We start from the raw sequence: 17,220 nt of genomic DNA on the forward strand, positions 1-17,220 counted from the left end.
GCTGTGGAGGTATCAAACACGGATGGTCCAAATACGGCGGCATTACTTGTGACCCTTGTTGGTCAAGGTGAAGCGCAATTGCTATACGTGGACCCTGATAGCAACACGAACGTTCTGAGAGTTGTGCAGATACCCATTGCAGAATCTTCGACCGGTTCGGTCATCACGAGTATGACTTATGCAAGAATAACCGGGAGAGACATTCTCATCATTGGGTTCCGTCAGGGTTCGATCGCACTGTATGAAATCCGTAAAGGTGAGGGGGTTACGGATGTTGCTATCTTGCTACGGATCATTGAGAAAGCACACGGTGCGGAAGCAGTCACTTCTCTTACATGGTGTCCCTCATCTGGAGGCTCCTTAGGCTCCGTACACGGCCATCTGTTCTCCGTAGGAAGAGATGGGCGTCTCAGCGTACACCAGTTCGATGCATCTGCAAACGTTGTCGAGCTGGTGCATGATCTTGCGGTACCATTCGGACCAAACATTGAAGGTTTATACTTCCAGGACAACCATCTCCTCATACACGGCTTCTCAAGCAAGAAATGGTATCTCTACGATGTCACTAGCGAAGAGCAAGTCATGAGCATCGAAACCGGAGGAGCGCATAGAAGTTGGGCCTTCCGGTCACATTCGTCGCTAGGAGGTATCCTAGTATGGACTCGAGCCTCTAGTATGCATATATGCAGTCAAAACAGACCGAATCATACTGTCGTTCGACGAGGGGGTCATGGACGTGAGATCAAGGCGGTCGCAGTTGCATCGGAGATGAACGGTAGATCTCACCCGCTCATCGCCACAGGCGCTGAGGATACCGATATCAAGATTTTCCGCCATGTTGATCATGATCTGATATGCCAAAGGACTATTCGCAAGCACACCACGGGGATTCAGCACCTACAATGGTCGCAAGACGGTGACTATCTTTTCAGCAGCGGTGGCTGTGAAGAATGTAAGGTTTGGGTACAACGCTGCAAAGCTGCTGCTGACTTCTTTCACAGTCTATGTATGGCGGATCCGGGACTTACCCGCCTCCGCTCTTGACATTGGAGTCGTGTGCGAACATGTGTACACGCCAGAAAGTGAGCACGCAGATTTGAGACTCATGTCTTTCGATGTGACCACATCGGGATCCGCACATACTATCACGATGGTGTTCTCAGATTCCAGCATCAAGGTGAGCTGATCTTCGTATTCTCAATGTAGCATGGCGCTGATTTGACAAGATCTATCGTTATGATCCTGCCGCTATTGTCACATGGCAGCCTCTTGGAAAGGGTCTCTACTTTACATCCTGTTTGACACAGTGCATGTTCCTCTCTAGAGAAAAGGTCTTGACATCTGGTACCGATGGCCATATTGTAGTATGGCCGCTAATGGCAGAAACCGAAGGATCGCGTGGAAGATCCACTGGGTCAAATGATCATTTGACATGGCATCATCCGGCAAGGATACATCAAAGCTCATCAAAAGCCATGACATCCCGAGCCATTAGTGCGGATACCTGGCTCATCGTATCCGGTGGTGACGATGGCAGTCTGGCGTGTGTACTCGCACAGTCTACGTCTTTGCCGTCGTCGACTTCGCCTACGACAACCCATGTTCCGCCACCCATCCTCGTCAGTCGCGCACATGGCTCTGCAGTAACGTCGTGCGCTCTCTTCAGACATAAATCACACATTTTCCTCGTCACATCAGGAAATGACGAGTGGATCAGATTGTGGCGGATTGTACTGCGAAAGGCAAACTCCGAAGCTGGAGCTGAAACTGCAGCACAGCATGAAGGCGCTCTGACGGTCCAGAGAATAAATAGAATCAAGACCAATGTTGCAGATGCGTCGAGTATGGCGGTGCTTGATGAAGGCAATGGTGGTGGCGATGCGAGGGTGCTGGTCTGTGGAGTGGGCATGGAAGTCATACGTATAGCTTTGAATGGGTGATAGACAATCGATAGGCATGATGGTCATTCGTCCGCACCCAAGTGTCTGCTGCTGTGAGTTTGCACAGGGGCGATTGGCGGCCAAGCGATCCATGGATTGTTGCTGGAGCAACGCGTGTCCCGATGCGGCTAGTCGTCGTTCGCGCTTTGACAACACAACACGGCAAGCACGTCCACAACCTCGACTGAACCAGTCTCACCCCAGACCGACAACGACATACCACCAAGACAGCGAACATCGACAGACATCATGGTCGCTACACGTCGCGGTGCGAAAACCGCCCCAGAGGTCGCCTCTGCACCCCCCAACACGCTCAACGCCCCTCCCAAGCGCGGCAGGAAGAAGGCAGTCGAGGAAGCTGCTGAGCCAGCGCCTGCCCCGGCCAAACCCACAAAGACAACTGCTGTGAAACGCAAAGCCAGGGCTGAGCCTGAGGATGCTGAGCCGCCCATGGCCAAGAAGACTGTTGCGACAAAGGCCGCGCGCACCATCAAGGTCCAGACCAGAGCCGCACCCGCCCCTGCTCCAGCAGTGAGGGCGACGCGTGGTCGCAAAGCCGAGGAGCCTGCCGCTACAGAGGAGCCCGAAGCCATTGAAGAGGCCCCTAAGCCAACAGCCGCCCGTACGCGCAAGATCGCAGCAGTGAAAAAGGCACCTGTACCCAAGGTCGAGAAGCCTGCTGTCCCCCCAGAGCCTGCCGTCGAAGAAACAGCCAAGCCAGCATCAAGAGCTGTACGCAAAGCACCCGCAAAGAAGACACCCGTTTCCAAGAAGAGCGAGCCTGCATTTGTCGACAAGACCGTCGCCAGCGAGCCTGCTAAGCCAGCTCCCCGTACACGCAAAGCAGCAGTGCCAAAAGCCTCCGCACCCGCACCCGTCATTGTACCGAGAGCCACACGCGGTCGTAATGCCCCTGCAGTCCCACAGGAGTCGCCGCTCAAGGCTCCGGCCCGCAAGCTCACAAAGAAGGCTGCTGTTGTCACTAAGGCGAAGTCTGAGCCAGAGCCGGCCGCTCAAACAGTCGAGGAGCCTGTTGCGGAGATCATCGAGCAATCTGTTGTAGAGGCAAACGAACATGCAGTCATGGAAGAGGTGGAGCAGCCTGTCGTGGAGGCAATCGAGAAACCGTTCGCAGATTTCCCTACCTACCCGACAACCCCCTCCCACATCACTGCCCCCATGACCTCAAGAGAGGCCATCGCCGAGCTTCCCGGCTACCCCACGACTCCCTCGCATATCCTCGCACCTTTGTCGAACAAGGCCGCTCTTACCGAGCTCGCAGGATATCCCACGACACCTGCGCATATTGCTGCACCTGTCGCAATCGCTACACCCGAGGTTCAGGCCGAAATCATCGAGCAAGGGTATAATGATGTCGCCATGAGCGATGTTGAGGAGAAAGAAGCAGTCGACCAGATTGAGGCTTGTCATACTTCTACAGCTGCAGAGAGCGCGGTCGAGGCCACAATAGAAGTGCCAGAGGGCCCTCAGCTCGTCGAGAATCCGCACATTGTTGAAGAATCTGACTGCCAGGGCCGCCAGACTACGGCCGATGTCTCCTTGACACCGGATGCAAAGACCCAGGTATCGGTCCAGCTAAAGACACCATACTATGATGCGACGCCCGCCCAGCGTTCGTGTTCGGAGATTTCTGGCACTCCACCTGCACAGATCGTCTGGGGCGTCACCGATCAGGAAGCATTCGAGGAGCTTCCTGAGGCGTACCCTGCCACACCCGCCCACATCATCGCGCCCATTACCTCCAAAACAGCACTGGCCGAACTCCCGGGTTACCCCAAAACACCAGCTCATATCAGCGCGCCTGTGGCCTCCAAGGCAGCATTGGCCGAGCTCCCCGATTACCCCAAAACACCAGCTCATATTAAGGCACCAATGACTCCACGTCGCGCTCTCGCTGAACTGCCCGACTACCCTACAACACCAAGCCTGGCTCTCGAGGCTGCTCTCCAGGAAGAGATCACTGCTTCAGTCAAGAAACAGACACCGTCACCTATAAGATTCTCAACTCTGAAGAACGACTCGTTCGATCTCGAGGAACCAAGCGAGCTTGCCGACTTCACTGAGCTCACCGAAGCTAGCAAATACAGTGAGATCGCACCTACGGACACAGCTGTCGAGGCTTCTCCTTTTATTACTAATCCCACCATGCATCTGGCTCCGCTCAAACTTGCACCTACTTTTGCAGCCCTCGAGCCAGTGTCACCGAAGAAGTCCGCCTTGCGATCACCTCAGAAGGTCATGGACGCTAAGACTCCTAAGAAGACTGTCGCTTGGACAGACGTTCCAGCAGACGAGAGCGATCTATTCCTCTACGAAGGCATCCTTCAGGGCATGGTCTTCTACGTCGATGTCACACGGAACGGTAGGGAGCAGAACTTCTTGTTCCGCGGTCTGCTCGAGGATCTGGGCGCAAAGGTAGTACAAGACATATCGCATGCGTCTCTTAGCCACGTCCTCTTCAAGGATGGAAGCATGTCCACACTGGAGAAGTGCCTTGAAAGCAAGGGAGCCATCAAGTGTGTCAACGTGGGGTGGGTGTTGGATAGTGAGTCAAACAAGAAGCGTATGGACGAAGACCATTACCTGGTCGACCTATCCGTTGCGAAGCCAGCAACTCCTCTGCCTACTACTACGGCGAAGCCATTCACACCTTTCAAGACTCCTTCCAAGTACGCGCTGCCTCCTTCATCCCAGTGCAAGATGCCTAGCACTCCGACAAGTTCAGAGTTCGATCGCTCTTTCAATGACGACAAGGAAAACTGCGAAGTTGGCATGTTCTTCGACGACAAGAGCCCGCTTGCACCTCGCACACTTCCCGTCAAGAAGTCGTCTTTCTTGTTCAGCAGATCAGCCATCAAGACCCCATCAAAGTCCATCTTCCTTGGGGCGACGCCATCGAAAGCGACCTTGTCGGCTATGAAGCCTGCGCCTCAGGCCTTCACCACTGTCAAGAAGCGCCCCGCAGAGTCTTCCTTCTTCAACAGCTCCCTCGGTCCACCCAAGAAGCTGCGCCTCTTGTAGTCATGTCATCAATTCTGCTGGCATTCAAAATGCTTGTTTTGTTTACGGAGTTTGGGATATCATGCAGGCATTGGGTAGGCGTGGATGGATCAAGGTGTTTGGTATCCGTTTCGCAAAGTTTCGGTCGTGCTGTCGTCATCCCTGTCATCCCTTCATTGCGGCTTGAGGGTTTCCATTGAGTGCTGCCTCCCTTAAAGGGTTGGCCTTCGTGGGAATCCAACATAGCCAGATGAAGGGCGCACATATGGCGTCTTTGCATACCTTGGCTCTTGCTTGTTCATTGTCTTTCTCTTGTGCGGTTACATAGAGTCTTGCATGTTATGGATGGACGATGCTGTACGAAACACAGTTGAGCATTCTTGGCGTTCCTGGACACACGGGCACTCCAATGGAGACGACCACGATTAGGGTCACCTGCTTTTGTCTTATATTATTGTCTCGTTTCGATACGAATGACAGCACGAATGCTCCATGCTTTTACTCAATGGGTTGGGCTTGCGTAGGACCCACTGTCAACTGGCGGTCTTGCGAGTGACTAGTGTAATTCATTTATTGTACTAGCATTACTTCTCATTCGAGAGCGCTGGTCGTACGGGTATGAATGCAGTCCAATATCGTGCAGACGCAAACGCATCGAAAGTATCATCCCTGCAATATGTGCAGGAAATGCATACTTCATCCTTGATGATACCCAGCTCTTGCTCATGCTCTTATCCTAACGTATACTTGCACACATCACTCATTGAGCTACTAATTAGAGATCATTCGGGGTACAGAAGCACCTCTAGCCACATTTGCTACTCGGGTCAAACAAACCCCCAAAAACAGGCTATCGCGACGCCTAAAGTATATCAAACCCGTCTAAACCCAACAACAACGTAAAGGCTATAACACTAAGAAGCACTGTTTGGATTAAGCACCTTCTTCTATCACCAGATGCTCTTCCTAGTCGTCACCCAAGATAATCCTTCTTCTCCTCCAGCCACTCAACGGTCTGACGCTCTCCCTCTCCACCTCTCTCCCGCCAACCCTATGATAGCTTCTCCACTTCTCCTGCTCGGTCTCCTTCTCCTTCCCCTCGAAAGGAGAGTCGCCCCAGAAGCTATCTCGTCGTGTACGGGTCCTTTCCCGTGAGGTAGACCGCTCACGAGACTCCCAACGCTCATCCACCCACCAATTCTCACTACGATGGAAAGGATCGCATGAGGGTGAGAGAAGCGAGAAAGTATGGTGATGGTGCGACGAGTGTGGACGGCTGAACTTAGCGTTGATGCTGAGGCGGAAAGCTTGGTCGTCTGGCTCGGAAGAAGCGGCGCGGTCTGAGGAGTATTCGTACGTACGTCGTGTGTCGTAGCTACGGCGTCTGTTCTCGTCTTCCGCATCGTTTTGGGGGCGCCGAGTGTCAGTCCAGACGTTGAAGCGCTCGAGTTGAGAGGGCTGATCCCGTACTGTTAGGGAGCGGGATGACCTGACTGGCTTATGGTTGGACGAGTAGGGGTAGTCGTCATGGCCATCTTCGTCATCGAGATCTGAGAGTGTGATGCTCCGACGGTGTTTGCTGGAGTCGTGATGAACGAGAGGAAGTGAGTAGTAAGGTTCGTACTCTGGAGTGCGCTCGCGGGTGCGAGTACGCGTTAGGTGCAGGTAAGACATGGTCGGCTGCCTGGTGCGGCTGATTAGTCAGACCTTGAGATGATGACTGTGATATGGTAGGTATAGAATGATTGTAATGACAATGCTCAGGAGAAAGTTATGCGTTTTGCAGTGTCAATGGATTGCAAGCACTTGTATTCGTACAGGTGAGGACCGGAGAAGCAAGCCCACTGTCCTCCAGAACCCTCTTATATTATCCGACGAAATGTTTCAACTGCCTAGACGACTTAGAAATCACCTTGTTTGGCTAGCATGAGCTCCATGAATTTCAACGTGCACCGCCTCTTTTTCTGCGGCTCGATTGTGGCTTGTGCAGACCGCTCCAGGATTTGATTGGCTGCGCCCACTGTCGGCGTGCTCCGCGTGAACGATTATTTACCGATGAGTTCCTGACCGCCAGAACATTGAGGCTTGAATGGAGTCTTCAGAGTTGCCTAAGTATATGATACTAGGGGCCCCTGCAGTGTGTATCGTGGAAGGGTCATGGCAGCTGAATGTGCGGTCGCCACTGCGAGGCTGTGACAATGTGGAGGTGTGGGGGCCGAAAACACGACGGTGAACGTTGGGTTTGTGTAATCAAGGTGCGAAAACGTAGCGGGTAATCTCCGATGTTGAGCTGGATGCCTACAGCAAAACTCCATGTTGTCCCGATGTCTATGCTGATGTCTCTGGTTATTCGCTCTCGTGGGTACCTCGCCGGTTGGAGCTTACGACGCTCAAAGGGTCATGCGCTTTGGATGAATCATTGTTTGGGTCAGGGGCTCCTTTTTCAGCCTTCTCGTTAGTAAGGTTTGGTCAAGAACAGCGAGTATTGGTATGACGATGTCGCAATTGAGAGATGGGCAGTGAAGAGCATGACCAAGATCATGATCCATGTAGGCGATGTCCTTCGTCGCAGTGGCAGTGACTCATCGGTTGCGCACTTGCACGTCGTAGTCATTCGGATATTGATGTCTCCAATCCAGGAGGCCTGCAATAAAGACTGACCAGGCGGTTGACGCACACTGATTGAAGAGCATGGAGAACCTTCCCCCATGTGACCCTGACGACTAAGTGTGCTGCCTGGGAGGTGCCATTGTTGGCCAGCTACACAGATAACGTCACCCAGAACCTTCACCCTGTTTCTCACTGATCTTCGCTGCCTTTTCGTTCGGCATATCGCCTCGTCGACTGCCTACGCAACTCTTGTACCTTTCTCTCTCCAGCTATTCCTGTTGCTTCTCTTAGCGCTCCTCACGAAATAGCCTTGTCTGCAGGTTCAGATTTTAGCGTAGTAGTTAAATTAATTAGATTGATTGAATGTAGACAGTACCGTGGCTCATAAACGTCAGATTAGAAGCCAGACGGTTGGCCTTACATTGGTATACAAGATAAAAGCCGAACAGGTCTACAGACTACATAACGATAGAAACTTGCAAAGCAGGTTACTTAGCGTTAATGTAGGCTCTAGGGTGTTAGACTTTCATTAGATTAGTGAAGGCGTAAACGTACTGACAGCACGATCGGGACTGGGCTGTTAGTTGCTACGTCTGCGTGTGTAAAGAGACGGAGGCAGCGCTTGAGTATGCATGCGCTATACCAGCCTGGTTACAGGATCACACAGGGCACGAGATACGAAATCAATCGTGATTCATGGGTCGCAATCAACAATTAGAGGTCTGTCGTGGAGGTATACAATACGGTACCTAGGTATGTTCGAGAATGTGTGGGTGTGAGCCATTGCGTATGCTTCTAGAGCGTAGTGTATCCGAGCGTGCTGGAAAAAGAATGGACGTCTTCGCGTTCCCTTGAATTCGATCCTTCTCGTTGGTGGTATAATTGCATCTAGACGCTTGTGCATTGGAGAGGCGGAGGGACTCAGATGCCAGTCAGCTGCAACGCGTTCTTTGTACCGCCACTGCCGCGATAGTGCATGCACAACACCTGGAAGCGTCGCCATATAAGGCAGGTATGGGTCCTAGTGCTGATGTGAATCTTGGAGGATCACTGAACCGTCGCTGTCGTTGGTCGTAAAGTTGCAGCGTGGTGCATGAGACTTCGGAGATTGTGACAACGCCCGGCAGCGCTTGGCGTGCTCGTCGACGTTCGGCTAGCCACGATGAGGCTTGCCCTGCGGCACAGCGCGCGAACTTACTCACTTCGAGAACATGGCGGGACGCAAGGGGCCTGAGTGTCTGAGGGCGCTGGAGGCTCTCGCTGTCTCCTTACCAATGCCAGATTGACGGCATGAGGGAGCGCCGTACCGACATGTACCTTCCGCCAGAGCTCTTGACGCTATTATTTCTAGCGAACGCCGCAGCAGCTGTCCCTCGTGCGCAACCAACATCGTACCAACTTGAGGGCATACACGCTAATTGCAAACAGAGACCTCTTTCTTACCCAACGTCACCGAGATTGCTCCCACCCAACAGTCGACCGTATCGATCGCGGCGCAGATAACAGAACCGTCCGATGCCACTGCTACCGAGAGTTCTGTAGATCGGGTCGACGTGAAGGTCGAAGTGTGTACTCTCGACGCCAGCAGCTGTTGTTCTATCGATCCGGGTAGTTGTGGTGGCTTGCAATGGATTGTTCTTCCGTCTGCCACAGGTTGGGGACTGACGGGTCCAGCTACCGATCGCCTCGTGACACTTACTCCGACCGCCACGACTGTCACGACGACTCGGCCGACCATCCTCAACCTCGAGACCAACGTCCTCGTATGGGGGACCGAACAAGAAAGCGAGGGCAGTGCTGGACAGCCGGGCCTCATCATAGGACCGAGCACAGTCAGGGCTTCGAACACGATGGGAGAAGAACCCGGTGCTACAGGATCGGCGCAACAGCAGATAGAGCAGAACAGTCTCCTACTGCAGATAGTCTCTCAGATCGGGCGCGCACCATCGAATGTGCAGCCAGCTCAACCCGCATCTCCTGCGACAGAAAACCCTGGTCAAACTGTAGCGCCCATCAATAACCATAATGGAGGTGATAGTGCGCTTGCCCAGCCAGCAACCACTCCCGACTCTGGCATGGCGAGCAATACGGACATGATATCTCCACCACAAACAGCGCCAGCAGTAGCCATTGGCGAATTTGTATATGGAACACAGACGTTAACGCTTACGGCTGGTCTTAGCACCAACATCGGGAGCAACTTCTTCCCTACCTTTGTAGGGTTAACGACTGACGCCGAAGGTAACACTTTGGTCTCGGTCTTTTCGGACGGAACTGCTGTCATTGCCACTGTGCGTGTTGCGCCTACTACAATGGTTGTACCAAGATCTGGCTTCGAAGCAAGTACCACTGATGCTGCAAATCCTGGTGAGCAAACTGGCGGTTTGGCTACTACCTCCAGCAAGGAGGCTGGAGCAGGGAGGAGGCGTAAACTGGAGTGGTGGATGGGTGCCGTTTTGGGCGCACTTAGCTTCGGAGCGATGTTATAGTAACAGGTGACATGAGCATTCGATTCATGCCGCCTTAACATAATGATGTTCCAATGAACAATAAGTCGCGATCATGCGCGCAATCACCTGTCAAACTGCACACTCATAGATTCCCGAGCCTCCACCTTAGACAAGCAAGAAGCTAAACAGGTCTGCAGCCTACATGAAGATCATGATGTATAAAGTAGGTAACCTTACGTTAACGTAGGCTCTAAGGTGTTTAGTTTTTTCCTTAGATAAGGTGCCTCTGCCGTGCCCTACTACTTGTTCCACCGAAGCCGGCTCCGCTCTCTGTTGTCTCTTGCTCGCGCTCCTGGCTGAATCCAGCATGTGAGAACCAAGAATCGAGGCTGGAGAAAAGGTGATAAATTCAATTGTGTGTGGAGGCGGGAAGGACGGTAGTTCATGTCAGATACTGGTTGTTTTCAATGCGTCTTTCGATAGTAATATTGTCTATGCACTTGCTGTCAGTAGATACGGATAACTAACGAATCTTGGTTGTGTTCATTGCTTGAACCCATGGTTTCCAGAAATCCTCAATACCGCGCTCGTAATTCCAACCAGTCCAGTTGTAGTTTGTCATACCCCACGTATCTGGGAAACCCTGAACACCCGATCTGATTCTGTACGAACCAGCGATAGACCACATCATCCAGCTGATGTCGTTATCGATGGTGTACTCCTTCAAGCAGTTTTGTAGTGTGTTGTTGAAGAGTGTCTCGTCTTGCGCACTACCGAACTCGCTCAGGATGACTGGTGTCTCGCGCACAGCCTTCGGGCAGTCACCCGTAATGTTGCAGGCGGCTGGTGCATCAATGCCCAGAGCATTGAAGCCGTTGCGGTAGAAGTTTGCCTTGACGATGTCGCAGGTGCCCGTGTCGATGTCCTCACTCATGCTGTAGAGATGGAGTTCCCAGACAAGCTTATCAGCCCAGGGGTGATCGTCGAGATTGAAGTACACTGGCTCCCTCCTCGCGGCGTCGCGAATCGCGGTGCACTTGTAGCATGGAGCGGTGAGAATGTTCTTGCCGCTAGTGAGTGCTGACAGATCTTGCCCGTACTGCATACCTCCCCAGAGGATAAGAAGATCAGGGTTGGCCTCGTGAATTGCGTCAGCGCCAGCGGTCATATTGCCGACGAGGGTGTCCCAGTTGTAATAGAGATCCGTGACGTTCCAAGATTCGCGCAGCTCGTTGCGAAGAGACATACTAACTACGTTTGGGTGATCCTTTGCCCAATTGGCAACATAGGAAAGACCGCGGCGCCAGTGCGTTGCGTTGAACTCAAGGTCGTCGAACCATGCGGTACCGTCGATGTGTGAGCAGCACCACTGCGCTTTGCCTGTGTGCACATCTGGGCTGATGAAAATGCCTTTGGTAGCAGCGATGCGTGCGATGTCGCTCCAGATCTCGAATCGAGTGGTCTGAGCTGTCCAACCAGGGTTCTTCTCGATGATCTCGTTGGTTACTTTGGTGCCGTTCACATAGCCCAGGGCGTTGATGAGGCCAACCTCGAGTGGCACGTCAACGCCGTTTCGATCGTAGACTTGGTCAATCATCTCAATGGCGTAGCCCATGCGGATGTAGTTGAAGCCAACACCCGCGATGTCATCAAGAATCTCTTCCGCTGACGCCCACTCAAGTCCTTCAGGAACCATAGTCTCGCCTACAGAGGATCTCAGTTTCTTGCAGTGGGGCATGAGTCTGAACTTGATACATACCACTCATTGGCCAGTTAACACCAGCCCAAGTCGTCTTCTCGCCATTGCTATCAACAATATCTCGGCCTCTGGTACTGTACGGACCGTTGAAAGATGGAGACGTGCTGTTCGTTGCCTGTCGACGCGCATTGTACCGGAAAGCAGTGTGGCTCGAAACTTCGGGCAAGTATCCTGCCGAAACGACAGCGCCAGCAAATGCTGTGCCAAGTAAAACGCGCAGTCCCAGCATGATCAGTGAATTGAGTGATGCCTTGCGGGGTGTAGCATAGACACTGGGTACATTCGGACCTTTATACTTCTCGGTACAGCCATCGTGAACAGCTAACTGGGAAGAGCCTCAATGCCCGTCGGTAGGCTTGCTCAATGTAAGCCAAAATCCGATGATCATCGTCACTTCTCGCCGGGTTGTCGGATGAAAGCTGTCCGAGTAAGGGTACATCCTCCGCATTTGCGGGGAAACATACGAGAAATTACCTAGGTAGTACTTGGCAGACTGACGCTCTCACCACGGAGATTCCGCCGGCGCAGAGCCCAGCGGAAGTGTTACGCTTTTCGAACTAACAGGTTTAGCTCGGCTTTTGGCCTTAGGCACTCAAGACTCAGTTTAGGCGTTGCTGTGAGCCATGAAGGGTGCCTTTCTTCGGCTATACCTAGGTACCTAGGGAGTGGCTTATCTTATCGACACGTGCAGCGTGTTCCTAGCGCGTTTCTGAGTCCCTTCACGCCACACGATTTGAGCCCGCCTTCAATGAGACGTCATCTTTCGCACAAACCGTCATGGACGCATTGTTGGAAGGGCTTAACGACGCGCAGAAGAGCGCGGTGACAAGTCCCGCCAATGTTGTTCAAGTGCTCGCGCCGCCGGGGTCAGGCAAGACCAAAACACTTACAGCACGCGTCGCGTACCACATCAATCACGAGCGACTACAACCATGGAACATCATCGTATGCACGTTCACCATCAAGGCCGCACGGGAGATGAAGGAGAGAATCAAGGGTTTTGTTGGAGAGAAACTTGAGGCGAAACTGATTCTGGGTACCTTCCATTCGGTCGCGCGTCGCTTCCTGTCTCGGTACGGTCAAGAGATTGGGATTGATAAGAACTTTGGCATCGCGGATACTAGCGACAGCACAGCAATATTGAAGCGTATCGTTACGCGCCATCAGTACACAGTAGAGCCCGGCCATGCTCGCTCCAGGATCTCCAAGTTGAAAGCCAAGGGCGTTACGGCCGACGACTTTCGCAGGACAGCTAAGAATGTCAACGATAACGAGTTTGCCATGGTATATTCGTCCTACCAGGAACACTTAGCCGCCTCAAATCTCCTCGACTATGACGACCTCCTCGTCCGCTGTGTGGATCTGTTAAGAAAATCACCATCTTGTGTCTCGACGATACAGGCTGTACTCATTGACGAGTATCAAGATACCAACAACATCCAGTATGAGTTGATGAGATTGTTATCTCAGAAAACAAGACGTATTACCATCGTCGGTGATCCGGACCAGAGCATATACAGCTTCCGATCAGCCGAGATCAAGAATTTGCTGCGGATGCGTACTGATTACCCAGAATCAGTTGTGATCAATTTGGAGAACAACTATCGATCTTCGGGATGCATCCTAAGCTCCGCTATGGCTGTCATAGAGCAGGATGAGAGTCGGCCACAGAAGTCGCTGATTGCTACCCACGGTGTCGGCGAGCAACCCACTCTTCGCCATCTTATATCGGCGAATGTGGAGGCAAAATGGATCGTTGAAGAGATACACCGGACCAAAACGCTTACAGCCGGGCTGTTGAGCTTCAATGACTACGCTATACTTGTGCGATCGTCTCCACTCACACTACAGATTGAGAGAGCGCTCGGACAAGCTGGAATTCCGTATCGCATGGTCGCTGGCACGAAATTCTTCGACCGTGCGGAAATCAAAATTATCTTGGACTACCTCCGTGTGATAAGCCAGCCTGAACACAACGATGCGGTAGCGCGTGTCATCAACGTACCTTCTCGGAAGGTCGGCGATACTACTGTCAAGGCCCTTCTCGAAGAAGCAGAGATCAGGAAAGTGACCTTGTGGAAGTTAGTGCTTGACGTGGCTCAAGGCAGGAGAAAGCCGGAAAGCAAAGTGTCCGCCCAGGCGCAGAAGGGTATTGAGCAGTTCGTCAATGTTATCATCACCTCTCGCGAGAAGCTTCTTCCTGCTAAAGGCGAAGACTGCAACCTACTAGGTCTTATATCGCACGTCACAACCAAGATTTCTTTCCAGTCCTATCTCAAGCAGGCGCACAAGGAGAACTGGCAAGATCGATGGGCCAACGTGGAGGAGCTGGTGAATCAGGCGACACAAATGGCTACAGCAGTCGCCAATGGAGAAGAGATCTCTGACGACGCCTTGCCAGCAGTAGAAGGCCTCGAACAGCGGCACGACACTGCAGCTGATATCTTGTCCAAGTTTCTAGCCAATGTCACCCTCTCGAGCGCGGCAGACCAGGAGGGCAGTGAACTAGACCAGGTCACCATCTCCACCATTCACGCAGCAAAGGGTCTTGAATGGCCTGTGGTCTTCATGCCTGCTGTTTACGACGGATCCATACCCCATTCCCGAGCGGACGATCACGACGAAGAACGGCGCTTGCTATATGTTGGCATGACTCGAGCACAAGGCTTACTGTACTTAAGTTGCCCAGTCAAACAGTCGGGCCAGGAGCAGACGACACTTTCGAGATTCATATCGGATCGGAAAATCCAAAAGCTTTTCAGCAATCGAGGGCCAGATCTTGCATTTAAGAGGAGTACCGTACCAGATTTAGCCCGCATCCTTCGCAGAGAATGCCCATCATCTGAAGATATGAAGACAGCTCTCTGCTTGTTGGAACGTCCAGAGGATGACCAGTATCCAACGACTCGGGAGGAGATCGACGGAGACGACCCAACATGGGCCGCATACGGTGGCAAAAACAACGGTGCTGGGCTAGACCAATCTTTCAAGCGGCGTAAGTTGGAATCGTCAAGCTCTCTGTCTAAAGACTCAGTAGCATCTACGATGAACCGAACGTCTGCTTTCTCGACAGCGACAACCACGATGCAGAGTGTAAAAGCTGGGTTCACTAGCGCACGAGATCTTGGAGACCTACAAGCAATGCAAAGAGAAGCAGAGCGGATTCGTACTCTAGCCAGTGTTCAATACGTCGAGGCTGGTAGAGAAGTCTACAAGGATGCGAAGAAGGCAGAAGCAAAGCCTGCGCGCGCAAAAGTTGTGAAGCCACGTGCAACTGGTCAAGGTTCCATTACGAGTTTCTTCAAGCGATCAAACAGCACGCTGTCTGAGGAAACGGAACCACCGCCATCTTTCGACGCGCTGTCTTTACAACGCTCGCAGTCTTCGTTTGCAGCCAATACTCCACTCTACGATATCTCCAATACTCAGTCCGCTGTCTCACGTCCACCACGTCCATTCCAGCCCCTTTCGATACCCAGTCACAAAGTTACAACCCGACCTATCCTCACCAAGCCAAAACGTGCGGAGCCAGAACCTGGGATGGAGAACACGCGATACGTTCTTTTGTCCAGCTCACCGCCTAAATCTGAGGCGGAGAATACATACCAAGCAGAGAAAGAGCTCGGAGAACCGGCAAGTCCAATGAAGCAAGCATCGTCGTCTTTGAATTCGGCAGCGGGTTTCCGTCCGGCGTCGACATTTCATACAACATCAATGAGTCAGGTACAAAACCAGTCGGCACAGAGGAAGACACTGGGCGCGAGGAGAAGCATGCAGCCGTGGAGTGTAAAGCACAGTGCTATGCCGAAGCCACGGTCATCTTGATGTGCGTTTGGGGGGCCTTTCGGTTTTTGCGATGAGATGGATTTTGGTTGCATGGATCGGCGTTACAGCGCTCAGTCACGTTGTTCAGCGGCATCGTAGTCGTTGGTTGTTGTCTGTATTACTATATTTCAGTATGAAAGGCCCATCATGCTATACAAATCGATTATCCCCTACAGCACTGCGAAAGCACTGCAGTACGATACACTGCTATGCTGCACACCCTCCACCAGACTGCTCCTCTCATATCGCAGGAACTTGAATGTGCCCTTTCCTTCACCTAATTCACGTAGCTCACCTGCCTTCTCTACCGCGGCCATGAACAGGCCGATCGGATGTCTTCCGCACACGGTGTTGCCCGTCTTCTTGAGCTGGTCTAAGAATCGTTTATGTGACCTACTCTCCACAGCGTCGATACTCTCGTGATCGACAGCGGCAATGCTTTCGTGTATGGGGTAGTCGCTCGGCACAGCAGAGCTTGACTTCAGGTGGGTTGCCGCTGAACCGTCGGGCGGCTGGTAGTACGTGTACCGGAATCGGGACCCCCAGTGACAGAAGTCAGATGAGATGACGAAGACATTGTGGGGATCGAAGAGGTAGGGAGCGAGCATAGAACCATAGTACGCTTCGAGGGCTGCCTCGGTATTGCCGACCATGATGGGAACCAGAGGAACAGATTTCGAGTCGTTCTGGAAGCTCATGTTCTTGAGCGACAACATCTTGTAAATGTAGGGCAGGTGCATCTCTAAGCTGTGTTCGTCCTCGTCGGTTCCCTTTGACATGATTTCCAGATCCCAGTCTTGCTGTATCTCCTCCACCAGGTCTCTGTCTATCGTGAGGTCGCCGAGCGGTGTACGGTACTTGTCGCAGCCTGTTGTCGCAGCGCCAGCGAGATAGTAGTGGTGGGAGGGGCCGAGGAGGAAAACACGTTTGCTATAAGCCGTCAGTATGGCAATAAACCTCCGCTTCATAGTCTTGCACTCACGCATTCGCCCAGTCAGCGCTCTTGTAGGCCCATGCAGCAGCAGGCCCTGAGTACGAGTATCCGGCATGCCTGCATGTCCATGAGCCTCATGTTCTCTATAGCTTCTTCAGGGAGCCTACGGGGCGATGATGGCTCGCGCATCCGGCGTCGGTATTGAGACTTGGCCCTGCTGTGAGGAAACGGAGCCGATAGGCGTGGTGGTAGCGGGAACGTCTGCGAGCCAGCCGTCGAGTTGCTGCGATAGGAGCTGCTTGTTGTCCGTATACCAGGAGCCGGCGTGGGTGGCTTTGCGGGTGACCATGGTGGGTTTCGGGTATTGTGCGACGGAGCGGGATGCGCTGCTAGAGATCTTGGGAGCTGGTATCGTGGCGTTGTATCGAGTAGTTGGTGTTGGGAGCGTGAGGGGCAGTGGGGTAAGCTGAGCGCGACCTTCGTACAGCCGACGTAATGCCTTTGCCTGCCATCATCGCCTGCTGGGAATGTGCAAGGGCCATCTCTAGACGCCAGGTGCATAAACCCACCAAGCCATGCTCCATGACGCCTGCTGCAACGAGTGCACAGCAGGTCACGTGTGGATGTTCGAGGATGTTGCCCAGGTGCCCGGTCGGAGGGTAGTGATGCAATTGCGATCCC

The 17,220-nt window shown here is 52.8% G+C and overlaps 5 protein-coding genes across 5 annotated transcripts; 3 read left to right on the plus strand and 2 right to left on the minus strand.

Moving 5' to 3' along the window:
- Positions 1-2,189: 2,189 nt before the first annotated feature.
- On the plus strand, positions 2,190-4,982 carry J4E84_002862 (uncharacterized protein; the record flags this gene model as incomplete). Its single annotated transcript, XM_049385481.1, has 1 exon — positions 2,190-4,982. The coding sequence occupies one exon, from the start codon at positions 2,190-2,192 to the stop codon at positions 4,980-4,982; it is 2,793 nt and encodes a 930-aa protein (XP_049246358.1).
- Positions 4,983-9,198: 4,216 nt separating this feature from the next.
- On the plus strand, positions 9,199-10,060 carry J4E84_002863 (uncharacterized protein; the record flags this gene model as incomplete). The annotated part of the gene is given in 2 exon segments (XM_049385482.1): positions 9,199-9,205; positions 9,225-10,060. 2 exon segments carry the CDS (start codon positions 9,199-9,201, stop codon positions 10,058-10,060), a joined length of 843 nt encoding a protein of 280 aa, XP_049246359.1.
- A 484-nt stretch (positions 10,061-10,544) lies between these two features.
- J4E84_002864 (uncharacterized protein) lies at positions 10,545-12,009 on the minus strand (the record flags this gene model as incomplete). The annotated part of the gene is made up of 2 exons (XM_049385483.1): positions 10,545-11,725; positions 11,781-12,009. 2 exons carry the CDS (start codon positions 12,007-12,009, stop codon positions 10,545-10,547), a joined length of 1,410 nt encoding a protein of 469 aa, XP_049246360.1.
- Positions 12,010-12,557: 548 nt separating this feature from the next.
- J4E84_002865 (uncharacterized protein) lies at positions 12,558-15,605 on the plus strand (the record flags this gene model as incomplete). Its single annotated transcript, XM_049385484.1, has 1 exon — positions 12,558-15,605. One exon carries the CDS (start codon positions 12,558-12,560, stop codon positions 15,603-15,605), a length of 3,048 nt encoding a protein of 1,015 aa, XP_049246361.1.
- A 170-nt stretch (positions 15,606-15,775) lies between these two features.
- On the minus strand, positions 15,776-16,888 carry J4E84_002866 (uncharacterized protein; the record flags this gene model as incomplete). Its single annotated transcript, XM_049385485.1, has 3 exons — positions 15,776-16,535; positions 16,588-16,656; positions 16,707-16,888. The coding sequence occupies 3 exons, from the start codon at positions 16,886-16,888 to the stop codon at positions 15,776-15,778; spliced, it is 1,011 nt and encodes a 336-aa protein (XP_049246362.1).
- Between the last annotated feature and the right edge of the window lie 332 nt (positions 16,889-17,220).

This window comes from Alternaria hordeiaustralica, assembly GCF_023758085.1.
Source record: "Alternaria hordeiaustralica strain BMP 2776 chromosome Unknown scaffold_4, whole genome shotgun sequence".
Taxonomy (NCBI): Eukaryota; Fungi; Ascomycota; class Dothideomycetes; order Pleosporales; family Pleosporaceae; genus Alternaria; species Alternaria hordeiaustralica.